We start from the raw sequence: 20966 nt of genomic DNA on the forward strand, positions 1-20966 counted from the left end.
ATGTATGAACAAGTTCATTGGAAAGTGTATTTGAGTACACTATACACTACTTGTAACTTAACCTTGGAAACTGAGAAGCTTGCATGATTTTGTTTTCCATTATTTACCTGTGAAGCATACTTGGAGATGTCAAACATTTTCTTTGTTTCTTTACGTTTGGAAATGTTGAAGTTGAAATATATCTTTGCTATAGTGCAATCAAGCATTGAGTGCTTGCTTCATTCAAAAATACTTCTGGAAAAGTCTGAATTGTGGGGGGACAGGTGGGAGAGAATGGCCTTAACTTGTGTGCATCCCAGATATTGCTCGTACTCTGCAGAGTGTGTGCCTTTATTAAAAAGAACTGCAACTGTGATAGAACTTAAGAATTCTAGGTTAAAGTTCTTGTTTCCTACGTTGCTACTCTATAGGGAGGTAATAGCTATCTGTTACCAACAATGGTAATACAGTTTATTTAAAAAAAATAATAAATAAATTCCAGATTGTCTTGTTAAAGAGCTGCAGTAATGCTGTTTACAATGAGTGCAGTCTCAAACAAAGTGCAAAAATGTCTATTATAAAATGAAGGGCTGTGCAGTGTGGCTTTTCAGAAGCATGGAACACCACAATCTTGAGCTGTGTGTGGGAAGAATGACAAACATACAGTTATTGAGTCAGGCTGTTTTGTAAAATACAAATCTAACAGGCTTATTTTCAAATCTTCTTCCCTGCTTAAATAATGCCCATGGATGCTGGCTTGACCATAGCTGTGCTCCTGTACATACCTTTCAAGAAACAGCATGTTTGTACTACAGTAAAGGTAATGCAAGCATTTATTAGATGTTAAGACTACAAAAATTGTTGCACGCACATGAAAATGGTGTTAAGTTCAATAGCACTATCTACAGTATTGCAAATGGATGATGGCCTTTCCATAATAAAATCCTATTGGATCATATTAAGTTAACAAATCTCTAGTACTGGGGTTTTTTTGCAGTAAAAGGTGGTACCATGCATATTAAAGCAAACATCTGTCCCTGTAGTCTCGTGCTTGGAGGTGTACATGATGTTGATGTTCATAGGCAGTACATTCTTTTCAATTTATAGCAAGTTAAACTTTCCCATGAAACAAGTGGTTTGGACCTATAGTTGGTTAAAACCAGCTCAAGTCTGGAACAGTTTCCTTGGTGCTAATGCACAGAAATGCGTATAAAGCTGGAGGGGTGGATGGTTGCAGGCTTCTCTACCCAGTACTGAGAGTTCCTTCACAGAGGCAACTGACATAATGAAACATCAGTCTTTACTGCTGGAAAGTACTGTTACAAATTTCACTAATTCCCTTCTAAACTTAAGTGCTTGTTTAAGTGTTAAGAACTTCCCCTAAATTAATAGGCTCTGTATGAACATTGCAGAGTTGTGTGTATTTAAGAAGTCATTAGATATCATGGTAAATTATTGTAGGATATCTCCTTTGTCAAAGCTTTGAGGAAGGGGGAAGAAAACTTCTCATGTTTGAATTGGCTATTGAAAAGGAAATCAGTTGCTAACTTCCACAAGCAGTAATTTACACAAACTGTAATTAGGCAGTGGAAATATTTCATCACGTTTAAGGCACTATCATTTTTAAAAAATAATGATCCTTAAATATATCAACTACGTGTCTAAGCAGAAAGATGTTTTTTTGTAGATTCTCCTGATCAGTACATGATGTGGGTGAAATCCTGGATGTACAAGAGCTACTTTGAAACCGTTCCTACCAGCAGCAAAGAATAATCAGCACTTGTATAGACTATACTGCATCTTTGGAATTAAAACTGACTAGCAATGCAACTGGAATATAGTTTATCCCATTTCTTGATTAATACAGAAACTTTCTCTTTAAACCCTTCCCACAATAGCACTGTTCAGTCTCAGTGCTAAAAGGAGGAGGAATACAGGGGTAGTATGGATTTCTGCTAGGTACTACCACTCACTTTCTGGTTTCATAGCAGCTCAGTTGCCTGTAGCAATTCTTACCAGAAGGTGCTACCTAGAGCTAGGAGAAATGCATTTAGACCTAGATTTCCCCAACTGTAACAATATTCATGTATCAGATTACAGTGCTGCCATTGCACTTCAGTCAACATTTGCATTACCACCAAGATTTTACTTACCAGAAACCTTGGCACCTGGTTACGTATGGAGGAACTGAAAGCACATCAATCACACGCTGTATGACAAGAAGAATACAACAGAGCATATATTATTCTGTGCTAATCAGTTTTAGCATCTAGGAAAAAAACCCCACAACTTCACAGGTAGAGGACTGTATGGTTTGGTCTTACAGAGTCTGCCAGAGAGATAAAGGTATCTCAGTTGAGTCAAGCCTTTCCGTATGGATGATACAAAGCACCTCCCAGCAAGTCTGCCACCCTCTGAGGGTGGTAGCCTTTACTAGAAAAATTACAAGAACCTAACAAACTACTCTCTCCAATGTAGGAATTCAAGCATCCTCCCTTTTGCAGCATCTCTAAGCCAGGGTTCTACCCTGCAAAATGTTCACTTCATAGTTACTCATTGATACGGCCTCTTATTACATGTAATTACTTTGAATCTTCCAGCAAGATGAGAAAGTGACTTCTGTGTTCAGTCCAGATATCACTCTATTATATAAAGGCTAAAATCCAGTACACTGTCAGTAACGGTACAGATTTTTCACGGGGCCTGAGTCTCTTTCAAGTTCAGATTAATCCAGAGTAAAGCATTAGTAAGTTGTAACTAGTAATTTGAAAAGGGGGAAGAAAGAAGCAGAACAGGTTAGGTTTTGTATTGTGTTTTTAATCAGTACAATAGAATCCTCAGAGAAGAAGATACACATCAGTAAAACTCCTACATGTCATTTTAAAAACTCAAGTGTATTTTTTAAAGTGGGCAGTTAAAGGTAACCCTTCCCTCTAAAGTCCACACTTGCATTCAGTTGGATCACTAGAAGGCAGTCTGGGGCTAATACCAAATCACACTGAATTTGAGCTCGTGAACAAGAAACCACATTGCATGCTGCCAGGTACCTCAGCTCTCTCACTTCAGATTATTAGTTCTTAACACTATCAAACTTGCAGAAAAAGGGCTTGGTAACTGCACTTCTCTTTTTGGGTTAGCATTAATAATTGAACCTCACATTCCCTTCCTGCTGAAATACAAGGTACCACTAAAGCTTTCTAAATCAAGTTAGTTTCTTTAACAGCAAGTTACTAGACTTGAGCATTAACAAGTTTCAAGAAAACCATTAGCACTGGTCTTCAGCATTGCTTTGCATCTATACAACTCAGTCACTACAGATAACAGATCTAATCTCAAAAAAGAAATTAACTTTTCCCTTTAAATTTCCGGCATTTAAAAAAAGAGCTTGGAAGCCTTGCTTGATGATTGCATGCCAAACTTTCAGTTGTTGCTTTTTAGCACATCACAGCCTTCAAAAGATAATGATCAGCTGGTACACAGGGCAGAACCACCTTTATTACAAAACCACCTTCAGCAGAGTTTACACCTGAAAAGCTTCTCACAGGGTTTAGAAGCAGTAATTGTAGCACTAATTTTAATGCTACAGTCCGTGAAACTGGGTAATCCAAGGATTCTCAGAGTAAACTGACATCCTTGAGATAAGCAAGTAGTACCATCCCAACAGGAACTGTGGAACTAGAAATTTCAGAGCCATCTGCCCAGTGTTGTAACTGCTGAACCGCATAGTTTATTGCTCAAAATAGAAGCAATGCGCACCAATTCTTTCCTCGCTGACTTCTGTTTTCTCTCTGGCCAGTTTCTTGTTGTATTGTTGGCTTAGGGTGGAAACAGAAGTATTAGATCTTCTCTACACCCTCTATCCCCAAATTTAAGAACAACTTGGAACATACTGTCCAAACAGAACTAACTTTAACTCTCATAAAAAACCAGGTCCAAGAACACTAACAGTAGTCAACATGAAATTTAAACATTTATCATTTACAAGTGTTAAAATTCACTTAGTCTATCCTGGCTACTTCGTACTATGGAATTTCATTTTGAAAGTGTTCAAAGGCTTGAATGAAAAACTAAACATCCTTAATTTGTTAAGCATCTCTTCCAGCAGAAAGCCACATGTTCACCATTTTGTTCTAAAAGTATTTTTTACAGGACTACTGGTCAGGTAGCACACACACAAGTTAGCAAGATCTGGCTGTACAGTATTGTATACAGATACCATTAAAGTGCATCAAATAATGCCATCCAGTGCAAGTTCAAGCTCTTTTTCCTGAAATCACTATTTAGCAAGCGAGACCAGGCTTCCTACACCCTATCCGATTAAAGGATCGTCATCATCATATTGTAACTGAAGTCGGGAAAATGGCCGTGGGGGAGCTACTCTATTCTTTGAGATTATTATAATGCAGGTGAAAGTGGTCAGTATCATAAGAGCCCCAATAACTATCCCAATAGTTTCTGGAAGATTTATGCACCGCTGGTCAGTGAGCAAGCACTTGATGTTACTGAAAGTGCCATTGTGGGGCTGTGGTGTCAGTCCCAGGATGTGGCACATCATGGGGTAAATATCAACGTTGTTCATTGTGCTCTGCTTGTAACCCCGATGAAAAGCAGGCCCGCGAGCAGCCAGGAATGGATGCATGCTTGGGAGAGTGTTGTCATAACCATGGTCACCTACTGGAGAAATGCAAAGTTAAGGGTTAACATGGCAGTTTCTGTACTGTTTGAATAGCAAATATTCCACTCCCTCTCCTCCCCCACCCCCAGAAGGCATATATTTTAACCAAAGACTAATGCAGAACATAAAAGCAGCTGTTGGACCAAACACAGAAGGAACCCAGAGTTCCTTTCCTCTTCCTCAGTCCCCAGAAGTTTTTCTCATACCCATCTTCAGCCATGCTTCCCCTCACCCCATTATCTCTTTTCCTTTCAGTCATCAACATTTCTAGTTTTCCCCTTCCCACTCCTCAAGGATCACAATGCCTGTGACTGGCACACAAGCAAACGTTTGTGGCTACAAGGTCACCGGTACTTGGACATTCGGTAGGTTTTTAAGAACCAGTTCATTTATTTTAAACTCCAGTTTATATTCCAGGTGGAGTACAAACAAGCTAAAAAGCAGCCATAGTAAAATTTCCTAATAACCTGCCTGAAAAATCTGTCCAAGATGCCAAAAATTTGTCATAGCACATGCGGCCCAGTATTTGACTGACTGTATTTAAGTTTTGAGTTAATTTCTTAGTAACAGTTTAACAAGTCTCCCTGAAAACTGTCTCCTTGGCTGCTTCCTTGAAGTTTCTGATGTGAAATATCAAGATTCCTATTGATTAGGTCATGCTCACCACTTCAGTATACTTTCAATATTCCTTTCTAATGTTTTCCACCATTCTGTTTGTTACACAAAGATACTACTGCACCACATCCTGTGTGTGTGTTTTAAAGCAAGTCCTTTTTCTGGATGACCTTCCCCCCCCCCACCTTCTACTACTTGTTTTGAACAGAGCTGTTACAGCTCCCCTCTCCAGTGAAGTTTCCTCTCATCTCTGAAGCAGGAGGGCTGGTGTGTGCTAACATTGCCAGGAACAGCGTAGGTATTGGTACACTTGCCAATCATTATGCTACCACTTCATGAGGACAAGTACAAGAAACACTTATTAAATAGCCACCTAGGCTAAAACCTCCCCTGCCTGCTTCTGGGAAGCATTGGCTACCAAAATTGTTTTGAAAAGTGATTCACTTCAACTTATAACAATGCTGTTAGGTATAAATACACAGTTACTGGTTTTAGGTACATGAAATTGAATCTAACCGTAAGCAAGAAAGAGACCTCTATTAGACAACACACATGCTAAGTGTTGTCAGTTTGAAGATGATTGTAGCAAATCCGTGGGGAAATTAAAATACAAACATATCTTAAATTAATCCCAGTATTTTTATACAAATAATGAGAAAATTTGAATTTAAATGTGCAAAGGGTAGACAGTAAGAACAGCCAGACTGGGTGAAACAGTTTACACCACCCAGCATCCTGTCTCTGACAGCAGTCACCACAGGGAGCGTGGGAAGTAGCCAACAAGGTTAGCCCTGATACACCAAGCAGCCTCAAGCTGCTGGCTCCTCAAGAAAATTCCTGCAAGTTGGTACATTTGTATTTAATTTCTACAAATGGATTTTTCTTTGAAGAATTTGTCCAATCACTTTCTGAATACACACACATATAATATACACACACATGCAGCCTTTGCCTGCAACCAAAATTACGGGTTACATTCTCTTATGATGATGATAATGAAATTATCTCTTAATTTCTTCTGTGACATATACTTTCATTTGACTGTTGCATTTTTTTCATTAAATTATACATGCCTCTTGTCTGCACAAAAAAACCCTGCATATGAAACACCTGGAAATATATATACATACATGTATGTATATGTACATATATATATACACCAATATACATATATATATGTAATTTGACATTTATAGCATCTAGTAGGAAGAAAGTGCATAGCTTAGCAATGCACTGTGTGAAGTAACACCTATTTTGTTTCTTTTCTTTGAAACGTGCTATTTGCCCCTAACAGGAAGAACACTGGCTTTTTCACCTGTTACCGTTGTGCTGCTATTATTTTGAGTATTTCCTCCCACTTATTTTTGTTTCCTAGAGTATGTACAGTAACATTAGATGCTGTGTCTTGCAGTCTTCAAGTTATGCTCCCCTGTATGTATTTTATATACAAAAAATAGTTAAACAGTCTAATGGAAGCTTGAGACAGACTGCTAACTTGCCTGAGATAACTCTTAAAAGGGTTCCTCCTCAGGCTATTACATTGAACACAACAAAGCGTTTTAGCCAATGGATTATCCCGCCCATCTCTTCCTCTGTTAAAACACTCCAGGCTCAGGCTGACAATGTTCTGGAAAATGCTGAGATGTTCCTAAAGATGTGTAGTTCTAGGACTCCACTCACTAAACGAGGACCATTCTGCTGATGGCTGGAATGAAAACTAGACTGTTTACCAATACAAATCACCAAGAGCACAAATGAGGAAAACACACTTACATTTTGAAAGTGACTCATTTTGTACAATTGTCCAGCCTTCATCTGCCACCAGAATTATGGGTTGAATTCTCTTATTATGACGATAATGAAATCTCTCTGGAATTTCTTCTTTGAGATACACTTTCATGTGACTGCTGCACCTTTTCAGGAAGTTATACACATCTCTTTTGTCTGCCAAGAAAAAAAAAACCTGCATGTAAACCAGCTGTAAATTATGTCATGTTTACCACAATCATCTATCACCAAAGCTGCATTTTTTTCAAAACAATTATTTTTTAAAAAGGCACACAGAAAAGATTTTTTCCAGTCCCTAATGAAACACTACATATATTGAGGTGGATTTTACTGTTTGCTCTCATTTTAAATCAGGCATCTCACAACTGTGGTTTTGGACCTACAATTCAACATACCCTCTATGCTTGCAGGGGAGCAAGGCAAAATTCAAGCAGAGAAATCAAGATAAAGCAAGCACACACCAAAGTAGTCAATATTTTATCCAAACCAGTATTAAATTTTGTTACGTTATAAATCACTTTTTTCATTAGAACTGCTTCAGTCTGGCCACAGTTGTGGAAACCGAGACCAGCAGTGTCATGATTTAGAGACATATCTGTCAGTAACTGCTCCACGACACAAAAATTGACTTCACAGTAAAGTTTCATTCACAGGAACAGAAGTGATCAAGGTAGGGTTTAGATTTTTACTTGGAAGTTTAGACAATGACATCGTTTATTCTGAATAAACACGAAGGTTTATTTCAGGCTCACTTTGAATTAGAACCATACAGGCTAAGTGAGCAACAAGCCAGTAGGCATACTAAGTGCCTATCTACCTTCTCAACAAGCTGGACCAGGACCATCTTTGCCACCCATAGCAACTTGACAAGAAACTCTCCTTGGCCTATTGATTACCAAAACAATTTGTAAACAAACATTATTTAGCTTGTTCATTAAATAATGTCAAAGTTCTGCAATATGACCTACACTGGTTTTGCAAAAGATGCGAACAGTCTATGATAGTGTGTACTTTTTAGTAGTAAGATGAACAAGATCTAATTCTTGGTGTATGACTTTAAAATAGCACAAACCAAAACATACTCTCCCTTGGCAGCACTGCAGCAACTGGAGTCTTGTCTATCAGAGTATAGTTATTGCGACCAATGCAGCTGTCCAGGATAATCAGCTTCTTTGCAGAACAGGATGCCATTCCATGATCACTTGTTATTATGATATTAATACTGTCCCACAAACCCAATGCCTTCAATTTATTAATAAGGAAACCAATATGATTATCCACTTCCTCTAATACTCTGCGCATGTTCTCAGTGTCATCTGGTCCATACTTGTGCCCACTTGCATCAGGTTCTTCCCAGTATAATGTAGCAAAGCTGACTACTGGATTAGAGCTGTTCAGCCACGCAACAATTTGCTCCACTCTCTCCTCAAACGTTACTGAAAAGTTATACTTCATAAAGAACTGAGGGGTCGTATCGTTGATTTTTACATCGGTACCAGGCCACATTGCAGCAGCACTTGCTCCATTTCCCTGCTGTTGATTTGTTACCCAAATTGGAACTGCCCCGTTCCACCAGAAGGGATCTGAATCATTGAACTGTGAGAACTTTTTCTTGGCATCTACGTCGTACATGTCATTAGCCACAATACCATGACTTTCTTCGTATAAACCTGTCACTATGGTATAATGGTTTGGGAAAGTCTTGGTGATAAAAGCATTTGTAACCTGTTTTACAAGCACACCATCCTCAATGAATTTCTGAAGATGAGGAAGGTTATAGGTTTCCAGGTAATCAGCCCTGAAGCCATCAAAGGACACGAGGAGTAGCCTGGCTACCGAATCACCAGTAGAGTGAGCACAACAGGCAACTATTCCAGAAAGAAATAATGTTAACATCGAGTTCATTGTTGACACTTCAAAGTATTTCCAGCAGGTAATCAGATGCACCTGAAAAAAATGAGGAGATAAGGCACATAACACAAAATATTAGACTAGAACCAGTTTAACTAGCTATACATTAGGTACATATCTTCCTTAGAGAGGTTAACTGCAAAGTAACTGGTGTAAACAACCACTGAAGTCAACAGTATTTCCCTACCGACTTCAGAAGCTTCTCATATATTGTCATCGTTTTTCATATATTGTCATAGGTTTTCATACATTAAAACAAATGAGCAATGAGATTTTTTTATTCCAGACTAAATGAAAGGAAGAATTGTTTTCTTTCTTTTAAGCAATTATTCCATCGTTCTGTGCATCTTGTTACAATCCTACATTCCATGACACTCAGTTTTTCCTCATGTTCAAGCACAAGCACCTGAACAATTCCAGCCTCACATTTAAGACTCCTCTGCAGCTCTCAATCCTTATTACACATCACTCTTCAGACCAGAAGTTTGTTTTCCACTGTAATTACAATTTTTCTTTTTCATCCCACCTTTCTTTTTCCACAGTTTCTACTCTCTTAAGTTGCTGGAAGACTTATGAACCTTTCAACGTTCCCATTTACTCATTGCTCACTCTATACATGGCACTGCCAGGAGTAACTTCTGTTTTCCTTCTAAAGTGTTGTACATCTACCTTAACAGTATTTAAACCTGTTCTTTACATATTGTATTTCTTTCTCACAAAAAAAAGAGGCGCATTAGTAACCTTAGCTATGAGGCAAGTATTTCTCACCAAGGAATTCATTACTATTACAAATGCAAGGCATGATTTGTAAGTGGGTTTTTTCCCCCACCCCCTAAACTTATGTGTGATGAGCACTTTGTTCAGGAAGGTAAAGAAGAATTCTTTAAGCCTTGAAGAAAGAGGAAGTGAAGCTCCAGGTTCCACAGAAATTTTTGCAATATTGTTAGACAGCGTATTTACTTCTCAGGAAGAACCTCGCTCCAGCAAATTTCTCCTTTATCTCACTTGCATAAACTAGGGTGACTCTAGGAGGAACAGCAGGAATCTTCCTTCCTAACTGTAGCGACACATTCTGGCCTGGCTCAACCCTTTCCCCCAAAGTCTTTAAAAACTGTGAGTGTATTCTATAAGCATAAGTCACTTTCATGTTAAGTTAAAGCTTTAGCAGTGAAAGGAACTCAAGAGCATAGGAAATCACCCCCCCCCTTCCCCTGCAGTCAAGTTAAAACGTCTATACAAGCGTTAGAAGAAAAGACTATCCCAACCAGCATTAAGGTATTCCCTGACACAAAGGATGTGTAACACACTGCGCCTTTACAGAGGGGGGAGGAATGAAAAAAGAAATTAAATGAGCGAGGGAAGCAGACAATCACCCGTTTCACGCTGCCAGGTGCTTTAAAAAGCAGAACCCGAGTGTTTCATAGTCCTAAGGCGTGAGACCACACCAGAAACTCCGAAACACTCCAAGGATGCTCAAGCGTTTCTGCTCTTACACTACCGCGGCCAACTCCAAGAGCCACCAGCATTCCAGCTACCTGCCCTCGAACCTCCTCCACCTTCCAGCCAGGTTTCCAGGTCTCCAGCGGCTCCGTCCGGCCAGGAACGCGTTACCCCGCCCGAGAGCCGGCGACAGCTGCGGCGGCGCCGCTCCCCTCACCCGGCGGGCAGGACGGGCCCGGCAGCGCGGGCAGGCACCGCCGCGGCACCGGCCTCGCCCGGGGGGGCCCGGCGGCGGCCAGCCCCGCCGCCTCGCCCGGCACAGCCGGGACCAGCTCCACGCCGCCCGCCGAGCCTTTCTCTTTTCCCCTCACACACCGCACGACGGGGGTGGGGTGGGGGCCGGAGTACGAAGCCCGAGCCCGGCGGAGAGGGGTGTCGCGCGGCCCGGGCTGTGCCAGGGCAGCCTCCTCACAGCTTCCCGCCGCGGGAGACCTCCCCGCCCGCCGCCGCCCCCTTCCACGCCGCGGTCCTGCCCCCAGCCCGCGGCCCGGGCCCGCTCCTGCCGCCAGCGCCGGGCAAGGCTCGGGTGCCGCCGGAGGTGACCGGCCGCGGCGGGGGCAGCACCGCGCCTGCGCACGCGCTGGCCGCGCGGCCCCAACTGCCACTGCCGGCGGCGGCGGCGCGGCCCTCGCGGGGGGAGGGGGGGCGCGGGAACGGGGGGGAGCTCGTCAGCGGGCCCGGTCTCCGCCGGATGCGATTGGCTGGGGGCCCGCTGGCGGGAGCTCCGATTGGCTTCAGTGGAGTGGGCGTGGCGCTGTGAGACGCGGCGGGCGGGGGAGCTGTGGGGGATCGAGGGGAGCTGGGGTGAGGGGTCTGGGGGGGATGGAGGCGAGCAGAGCTGAGGGGAGGTGAGCTGGGGTGAGCCATGGGGGATCGAGGGGAGCTGGGGTGAGGGGTCTGGGGGGATGGAGGCGAGCAGAGCTGAGGGGAGGTGCGCTGGGGTGAGCCATGGGGGATCGAGGGGAGCTGGGGTGAGGGGTCTGGGGGGATGGAGGCGAGCAGAGCTGAGGGGAGGTGCGCTGGGGTGAGCCATGGGGGATCGAGGGGAGCTGGGGTGAGGGGTCTGGGGGGGATGGAGGCGAGCAGAGCTGAGGGGAGGTGCGCTGGGGTGAGCCATGGGGGATCAAGGGGAGCTGGGGTGAGGGGTCTGGGGGGATGGAGGCGAGCAGAGCTGAGGGGAGGTGCGCTGGGGTGAGCCATGGGGGATCGAGGGGAGCTGGGGTGAGGGGTCTGGGGGGATGGAGGCGAGCAGAGCTGAGGGGAGGTGCGCTGGGGTGAGCCATGGGGGATCGAGGGGAGCTGGGGTGAGGGGTCTGGGGGGATGGAGGCGAGCAGAGCTGAGGGGAGGTGCGCTGGGGTGAGCCATGGGGGATCGAGGGGAGCTGGGGTGAGGGGTCTGGGGGGATGGAGGCGAGCAGAGCTGAGGGGAGGTGCGCTGGGGTGAGCCATGGGGGATCGAGGGGAGCTGGGGTGAGGGGTCTGGGGGGGATGGAGGCGAGCAGAGCTGAGGGGAGGTGCGCTGGGGTGAGCCATGGGGGATCGAGGGGAGCTGGGGTGAGGGGTCTGGGGGGATGGAGGCGAGCAGAGCTGAGGGGAGGTGCGCTGGGGTGAGCCATGGGGGATCGAGGGGAGCTGGGGTGAGGGGTCTGGGGGGATGGAGGCGAGCAGAGCTGAGGGGAGGTGCGCTGGGGTGAGCCATGGGGGATCGAGGGGAGCTGGGGTGAGGGGTCTGGGGGGGATGGAGGCGAGCAGAGCTGAGGGGAGGTGCGCTGGGGTGAGCCATGGGGGATCAAGGGGAGCTGGGGTGAGGGGTCTGGGGGGATGGAGGCGAGCAGAGCTGAGGGGAGGTGCGCTGGGGTGAGCCATGGGGGATCGAGGGGAGCTGGGGTGAGGGGTCTGGGGGGATGGAGGCGAGCAGAGCTGAGGGGAGGTGCGCTGGGGTGAGCCATGGGGGATCGAGGGGAGCTGGGGTGAGGGGTCTGGGGGGATGGAGGCGAGCAGAGCTGAGGGGAGGTGCGCTGGGGTGAGCCATGGGGGATCGAGGGGAGCTGGGGTGAGGGGTCTGGGGGGGATGGAGGCGAGCAGAGCTGAGGGGAGGTGCGCTGGGGTGAGCCATGGGGGATCAAGGGGAGCTGGGGTGAGGGGTCTGGGGGGATGGAGGCGAGCAGAGCTGAGGGGAGGTGCGCTGGGGTGAGCCATGGGGGATCGAGGGGAGCTGGGGTGAGGGGCCTGGGGGGATGGAGGCGAGCAGAGCTGAGGGGAGGTGCGCTGGGGTGAGCCATGGGGGATCGAGGGGAGCTGGGGTGAGGGCAGGTAAGCTGAGGTGAGGTGAGCCATGGAGGATCGAGGGGGCTGAGGTGGAGGGAGCCATGGGGATCGAGGGGAGCAGAGCTGAGGGGAGGTGAGCTGAGGTGAGAGGGTGCTGTGGGGAGCTGAAGTGAGGGGGGGCTGTGGGGAGCCGAACTGAGGGGGGGCTGTGGGGAGCCATGGGGGATAGAGGGGAGCAAATCTGAGGGGAGGTGAGGGTGGCTGAAAGAAACTGAGATGAGGGTAGCAGAAATGGGGAGAGCTATAGGGAGCCATGGGGGGGCTGAGGGGAGGTGAGATGAGGGAGGCTGAGATGAGGGGAGTTGTAGGGAGCCGTGGAGGACTGAGAGGAGCAGGGCTGTAGGGAGCTGAGGGGAGTGGGTCTGAGGGAGCTGTGACAGGTAGCTGCTTCAAGCAGGAGGATGTGGTGTGTTGCAGGGGAGCATGGGTTTTTACGAGAGGCATGTTAGCCCCGAGAGACATGTTCGCCCCCCTGGGCTGGGATGCGGGTGGGTTGGTCCCCAAGGTGGGATGGTGAGGCTTGCTGGTAAGGGATCAGAGCTTGCTTCAGGTACGGGCTGTTTGCTGGGTCTGCTGGCGTGGCCCATGGCTGCAGAAGGATGCCATGGGGTGAGGCGAGGTGAAGCTGTGACAGGGTGTGTTACTGGGTGTTGTCCTGTGTTTCCCTAGGATGCCCCCTGTAACGTGCCTCCTTTGCAGGTGTCTCAGCAGCCCCAGGCTGTGGCCTTTGCAAGGCAATGGTGGTTGTCAGTGTGATGTGACTACAAAATCTCCCAGTTCTCCATGACTCCTGCTCCCTTGTGGTCATGGAGCTCTGAAAGTTGTCTGTTCGTAATGTTTTCCTGTGTATGACCTTTTTGTGCTCCTCTGTGACAGCACTGGTTTACCCTAAAAGATGAAACACGTGCAGGAAAATTGTGAATGTGTTGTTGAATGTAAGTACTCCGAATACCACTGCTGCTTTTAGGAAGTCAGTGTGTAGTATGAAGGGCTGAGGTCTGGTTTGGGTCCTGGTATAAATTTGTTTCATAAATTAAGGCAAATATTTTACATTCCCTTGGTTTTCCTTTTTATTGTGAGAAGGGATTAGTAATTCTGCAAAACCTCTTTAAGTTACTGGTGCTGAGTAACAATGAAATCAGCTCTGTGTAAATAGAGCAAATTTGTCCTTTAATAGCACAGAGCAGGAGTCATTGCTCCGTTTTAAACCTCATCAGAACTGGAGAAAGACGTGCTTATAGCTTCATGTTTGGCTTAAGCAGAGGATCTGAATTTCATTCTGTGTATCCTGCTAGTGTGTTTATTCTAAATGCTGTGTAGATTTGAGTTTGTTTCTTCCTAATGGCTTTCACATATGTATGATTTTGGCAGGTTGTGCTACCTGCGCATGCCAACTGTAGAGTGGCTCTAAAGATATGGTACAATAGGCTGCAAGGTGACAAGCCTCTGATTCACCTTGATTTATGGAATGTAGCAAAGCAAGTGATTGTAAAAGAGGAAAAACAAATTCCAGGTGAGCTAGATAAGACTTCTTGTAGCTATGTACATGTTGTATGTCAAGGTTTTTTTGGGGCCCCCCCTCCCCTTTTGTTTGGTTTTGTTACACTAATTCAGCTTTGTAAATATGCATGACAGTTGATCATGTGGGGAAGGGAAGTGTCCTTTATGAATTACTTTATTGTATTTCCTTCAAAATATTTATTACACAGAGTGAATTAGAGGTCAGGGGAATGCATAACAGGTGCAGTCTTTTAGCCAGTTCCATCAAATTACCATTGAGGCCTTGTTACAAACTCTATGCAGAGACACAAATTTTAAGCATCCAGGCTCTTTTGCTGACCTAGTTTGACAACATACTTACTCAGCTATTCAGTCCTAAAAGGTGTGAGTAATCTCTTGTTTACCCTCACCCATGTGCTTTGAAATTTCACCTATTCATGAGCCCAGCCTAATATAATGTGTTCAGTTTGACACATCATGAAGGCAGCATACCATGCAAGCTCTGGACTTTGAACTGGGCTGGCTAATATGTATCACGTATTTAATGCAGCACTTTGTTCCATATGCTTACAAGAAATGGGTGAGTTACCTGTATGCTTGTATTAAGAGGAGTAAAACTGGGAACTACCAAGATGTTTGCCTTTCACTGTTTTCATCTCTGCATTGTATCTCACTCCAAGTTTATCTGTATGGACTGCAGTTCTTCTAAGCACTAGACCATACTAAATCCTGCCAGAAGCTGTACAGATTTACTGCTGTAGTATAACTGAGCACTGCAGCTCAAAAACCATTACATGCATTTGTTTGTGTCAGTGGAATTTAGTGAATGACAGGAAGTAAAGGGTAGGCAACCCAAAATATTCTCAGTGTTTGGCTAGGTTTAGTAAAACACTTAAATTTCTAGATGGGAAACTGTACCCTCCTATTGACAGTGTTGTGGAGGGGAAGCAACTCCTTGTTTATTCAGATGAAAACTAGATGTTGCATATGAATAGTTCAGATACTTGTATTAAGTACTTAAGAAAAAGCAGGGCATTTTCATTACTTAGAGTTAAAATAACTTCGTGTTGAAAGAGAAACATTTTCTTGTATTTTTCCATTTTTTCCCCCTCAGTTTTGTCCATCTGACAAAAATCTCTGTGATCATTTTTGCTGAGTAGGTTTTTTACCTGTCATTTACTGTGTTTTGATGCATCTTTATATCGTTGAGATGAAGAAAAATAGCAAGGTTTTTCATAAAACCATAAAAGGGCTGGGTGACTAACAGCTGTTAAACTGTATTAGACTTTAAGCTTTTATTGCCCATTTAATCTGAAGAATAGGTTGTATATGGAGGCTATAAACAAAACAGGGCTCTCAGCCATGCTGTTTCTCAAGCTGGCTGTGGAACGCTATCCCTTAGGCTGTATGACAGGGTGACACAGGGTAGTGTGGTGTTTCTGCCTTCTCTATTTCAGTTACTAGAGCCTCTACTGTAAACAAGCTTGAAGCCAGGTTGCCGGGCTTTCTATGGGTGCTTAGTTTCAGAGGTAAACAAGGCTGGTGAAATGATGCCAGATTTTACAGGCAAATGAAAATCTTTTCCTTGAAGCACTTTAGTGAACAAAAAGTCAATATTTCTTAGGCATTTGGGTATTCTAATGGAGTTTCCAAATGGAGTTGGAGAGCAAACCAAACAGTTTTGTATGAGGACCTGGAAGACCACAAATAAAGGGCTTTGAAACATCCAAATCAGGAATAATTGTTTAAGCCCTGCAGCAGGTAAAGCAGGTTTTCAAATGTCTGTTGACATATAACTGCTTCCGGTATTTTTAACAACTAAAAGCTGTTGATAACGTGCAAGTTGAGTGTCCTGTACAAAATAATTTTCTATTGTTTGTCTAGTTCCCAGTGGAGAAGTGTCTGTCTTATGCGGAGTTAAATTTACTAATATGTTGGCTTTAAATATGCCTTTTATGTAGTCAGTAGCAAAGCAAAATCTGGGTGAAGGTGAATGACAATTATTACAGCGCGGCCCTGAATTTACAATCCAGCCCCTCAAGGCTACAGAATACAGGTCAGCATTAGCTGAGCAACAAAGGGATTTCTGCAGGTCTGCTTCAAGGATGTGCTGACTCCTGTGTGAAATGGTGTGATGATCAAAATCTACCAAACCACAGTCTTCTGAAATGTTTTGTGGTTTTTTTTTTCTTCTTAATTTTGTTTTCCTTACTAAGTCTTAAATTCAATGCAGAAACTGCTGTGGCTTTGCATGTCAACAGTTAAGATGAAACTGAGCTGAAGCATGTGTTTCAGAAGATGAACAAACTACGTATGCACACATACAATACAGATAAAATTGTCAGCATACCTGTGTGACTTCTTGTCCTTCATAAGGTATGTCCTTCATAGCAGCGTGGTTCCAGTGATCTGCTTGGGTGCCCAAAGGGGACCACCCAAAGGCTGGAGCAAAACAGGGCCATACTGAACAATCCTTGTTGCTCCTTCTCACAAAATCATTTCTATTTTGAAAAACTGTGGGGATCTGCTGATGCTCGGACCTCTAAAGAATGCTGGTTTTCACAGTCTGTTCCTGTTATGCAGGCCTGTGAGTCTTAATGGCTGTAGGAAAAACTGGGTAGAGGAACCTGGGTCTCTCATTCTTATAGAGAGCACAGAGCCAAAACAGAAGCATGCCCTACACAGAGATTTCCCAAAAGATCTGAATATGCCATAAAGGTCTTATCCTCATGTTGTTTAGTGCAAGATTGGCAATGAATAAAGCATTACTGTTTATGAACTGTGAAGAGATGAGGTGCTGCTAATGATGTAGGTAAAAGTTGAGGCTGGAAATGGTGCAAGGAAGTTTATTTGTTGTTGATTTCATCCAGGTATTTAGTGCAGTCAGGAGTGAAAAAGAAGTGGTACGATTTTATTGCAATTCTGTTGTAATATGTCTATAAACCATAAACAGTCTTTCTCCCAGAGCCTACAGTGTAGTTTTGATAATGTACTTGAATTACAGGTTGCAAAGCTTTGGAAATGTTTGAGCTTTACAAAGAAAAAAAAGTTAATTTTGTAAAATTAGCATCCTGAATGGCCAGGAACATTGATGGTTTTTGCATTGAGTGCTCGTAAGTGCAGATGACCCTATAGTGCTTGGACTTGATGATCTTAAAGGTCTTTTCCAGCCTAAATGAGTCTTATGATTCTATGAAATTAAGTGCGGTCAAATTTACTCGAGGGCTTTATCACTACTGCAAGAGTGGAGTCTGGATCTCAGAGCTGAATGTTACTTTTCTTTGCTTTGGGGGGGGGGGGGAAGAGGAAGGGAGAACTTGGGTAACTCACATTTCTGACTAATGAAATCCAGATCAACTACATTAAATAATACTCATACATTATGCTCTTATTCCTTATTTTACCTGTGCTGTTTTGTACCCTCCAGCAGGCGGTGCTGCATCCTGCTAATGTCTTCTTCATGGAGGAAAAAACAAAATCAGTCATTTGATTTAATTCCGTGCAACTGGACTTTGCTCTTTGTTTTGTGTCATGAGTGTGTCTGTGTTCTTTTCTTCCTCAAGTTTTTTGCCAGCAGAGTTACTAAGGAGGGAATTTTTATGATCCCAGCATATTTGATCTTGCAAGCACTCTGTAAGAAGAGGTTGAACATCGGTGGGAGTTGCTTATCAAGGCCGTGCTCAGAGCAAGTTGAACAGACACAGGCAGAAATACACTTGTATTTCTACAAAATGTGAAGAAATGCAAGTGTTTTCTTAAAAGTAAAAAATATTCTTAAGAATGTTAAACTTACGAAAGTTTCTAGTTGGCTCATTGGTTTTCCCCTTTCTTGAGCTTTAGTAGTTTAAGCTCATGATTTTAAATCAGTCTTACGATTAGCCTAATATTGAATCAACTGGTCTTGAATGCTAGAAGTTTTCAATACAGATTACACAGCACACATTTCAGAATCTCTTATTTAGGATTTCCATGTGAAGTATTGTGGCTGAGTTGCATACAGAAAATGTAAAGAGGAGGTATACTCCATTGTGTTTGCTGATAGACCACTTGTGCCAGGCAAGAATTTGTGGGTAATAATAGTTGAAATTAGGCCTTGATATAGGTTACTATCCTTTAAGTCCTTGAGTTGCATCAGTCCAGAAATGCATCATGAGCTAAGAGATCTCATTGATCTCTGATACTTGCCTGCGTTTTTGTACTTTATTGCTGGTTTCATGTAGGGAGTTGGAATTGTGCTGTAGTGTTTTTCCTCACTGTTACAGTGATTAGACTTGGTTGTGGCTGTAATTTTGGCACTGCTGGGGTTATCTAGAAGCCTCAGAAGGTGAATCCAAGTTTAGTAAGCTGAAGTATTTGTTTGGTTTTGATATTTAATTTTATTAGTAGTCTTAAATGTTCAATATAAGAACACTGACAATAAACTACAATCATACATCTCAGGCAGGCAGGACCTGCTACTCTGCCATGTGAAACAGCCTGTGTTCCCCTGCTTGTTCTGTTTGTGGGTAGCTGGAGTTAAAATCTTTCTCTTTAACCCCTCTTCTGTGTTTCTTCTAGAAATCCAACCTGGCTGTGGCAGTTACCTCTCAGGAAGTTACAAGGATGGGTCAGGAGGAAAACACCTTTGTTTTTCCTTTGGCTCAAACCCAAAAGGTTAAATATCATTAGATTCTGAGAAATTCTGTAGTAATCTGCATAATCCAGATGCAGTAAATATATAGATAAAAAGTCTTTCGTCACTAAGGTCTGACGTTCTCATAACTTTGATAAATGTAGATTTTGATCTTTAATGAGTTTCAGCTCTGTTGTTTTCAGATGCTCTAGAATATGTATCTGTCTTTAAAAGGGCAGTTAATTTTGTGCTAAAGCTGAAGATATTCATCTGCTTCAGAGTTTTGTCTGTCTCTCCTCTTTTTAGAGAAAAGGAACCGTATAGACAAGGTGGCTAAATAGATTGCTAAAGTCAAGTGGCATTAACCCAACTTTGGCAGCTTGGGCCTGTGTGTTATGACATGGAGATATATAAACTAGATGTGATTATAAGCAAGTGATATATTAAGTAAACATAATAGTAGTTAATGCTTATTCAGTGCTTTCTTTTCCTGGATTCCAGGGCAGCTCACAAGACTTTATACAGTTTTTGGCCCTAGTTTATAGGTGAGAGGATGAAGTCACTAAATGTGAAATGAGTGGTTCAAGGTCCCTAAGTGAACCGGTGGCAAAACTGAAAAGAGTTCAGGTTTGATGCATTTTCCTCGTGGCTATACCATTTTATAATATTTTTCTTTTCTTTGTATTTTTTTATAAGTGATCATCATTCATTGATGGTGGTGTGAGTAACAACTGAAACATTGCAGATGATTGCTTGTATTGTTGAGGCAATTTTGCCTTGCTTTTCCTTGAAGCTAGGCTTTTGTGTGTTGAAAATATGAGTGAGTGGGTAAATCTTGTATTTCTACATCTTCACACAAAAGGTACATAAGATTTCCAGTAAAACCATTTTTGACTTCCTGTGAAAGAATACATATATTTTTTACCATAGCATTCTAGTACTGGTAAGTGTTTCAGCTTTTTTTCACTGTATTTGGCCAGACTGTATCTGGAGGAACAAGTGATTACAGCTCCTAAGATATGGTTACCAGCAGTCAGATCAACAAAGGGGTTAAAAATTGAGACAGCCCTATCTTTTACTTCAGTGGAAGTGTAGCTGTTTATTTAAAGCTCTCAGTAAATGATTGTTGGAGATCTGCCATTCACAGCAGAGCATTCAGAAAGCATACCACAGACTCTGCTTCCTCCTGAAGAGCATTTGTCTGTCAACATTTCACTTTAATTGTAGTCTTTTAAGGTACCAGAAGGCAGGCAAAACTCACGGGCCAGCAGTCATGGAAGATCAGGTCTTTACCAATGTTTATCAGAATGTTGACACCACCAGTATCTATGAGATTCCAGACACTGAGGAAGACAAAGGGGATAATCTTTATGATCATGTCCATGAAGAACCAGCATCTCCTTGTTCCATCACTACTATCCCAGAGAGCATGGATAGTAGTCAAGAGAGTTCAGAAGATAGCTGTAGTAATTCTGTGGCCTCTCAGCATGGGGCTGATGGGGAGGATGGTTCTTCTTCATCTCACCATGGTGCTGAAGAAGACCATTCATACCAGGAGATGGATCTGATGAGTCCAACTCTGGAAGATAAACATGCAGAGGACATGATGTTTGAGAGCAACATTCATTTTCCTCTGGATTTCCAGTTGCGTCGGAGCCCAAACACCTCTTCCAACTCTTTAACTTCCCGCAAGTTCCCTCTTAACAATAACTTTGGAGAGACTGACAACTTTCAGCAAGATTGCGAGATTTTCATGTTTGTAAAGGTAAGAGCTTGGGTGTTTCTAAGAATGCACTGGTTTTAAATGCCAAATCAATGCATGTGTCCTCCAAATCAGTAAAATACGAATACCCACTGCTTTGTTCCCAACTCTGCTGCCTGCGTGCTGCAGGGGACCAGTCCATTCACTTCCCTCTTACAGCTTAAGTCACAGAAAGAGAAGGTTTGTGTTGTACGGAGATGCCTGGGATTTCTTCACTTCAAGTAGGAGTATGAGTGTGGTGAAGGTATTCTGATTGTTACTGCAGTTCATGTATTCTGTGAAATCTCCCTGCTGTT

The 20966-nt window shown here is 43.5% G+C and overlaps 2 protein-coding genes across 4 annotated transcripts in view; one reads left to right on the top strand and one right to left on the bottom strand.

Annotated features, from left to right (window-relative positions):
* Positions 1–2775: 2775 nt before the first annotated feature.
* ENPP4 (ectonucleotide pyrophosphatase/phosphodiesterase 4) lies at positions 2776–11092 on the bottom strand. 2 transcript variants are annotated; one of them, XM_027789175.2, is made up of 4 exons: positions 10504–11092; positions 8140–9004; positions 7043–7213; positions 2776–4650 (listed from the first exon to the last, which is right to left on the bottom strand). In XM_027789175.2, the coding sequence occupies exons 2-4, from the start codon at positions 8960–8962 to the stop codon at positions 4289–4291; spliced, it is 1356 nt and encodes a 451-aa protein (XP_027644976.1). In that variant the 5' UTR covers positions 8963–9004; positions 10504–11092; the 3' UTR covers positions 2776–4288. The 2 variants fall into 2 exon arrangements, with proteins under 2 accessions (XP_027644976.1, XP_005239235.1); XM_005239178.4 differs by having other exon boundaries at positions 2776–4653; positions 10504–11090.
* A 2162-nt stretch (positions 11093–13254) lies between these two features.
* Positions 13255–20966, top strand: part of CLIC5 (chloride intracellular channel 5) — a 93865-nt gene continuing 86153 nt past the window's right edge. The window contains exons 1-2 of one of the 2 annotated variants that reach the window (XM_055810697.1): positions 13255–13731; positions 14168–20673. In XM_055810697.1, the coding sequence (XP_055666672.1) occupies positions 20182–20673 (492 nt within the window). In that variant the 5' untranslated portion in view covers positions 13255–13731; positions 14168–20181. Of the gene's footprint in view, positions 20674–20966 lie in introns of both variants that reach the window. The other variant, XM_055810696.1, reaches the window with a different exon arrangement.

The sequence above is a fragment of the Falco peregrinus genome, chromosome 7 (genome assembly GCF_023634155.1).
Source record: "Falco peregrinus isolate bFalPer1 chromosome 7, bFalPer1.pri, whole genome shotgun sequence".
Classification (NCBI taxonomy): domain Eukaryota; kingdom Metazoa; phylum Chordata; class Aves; order Falconiformes; family Falconidae; genus Falco; species Falco peregrinus.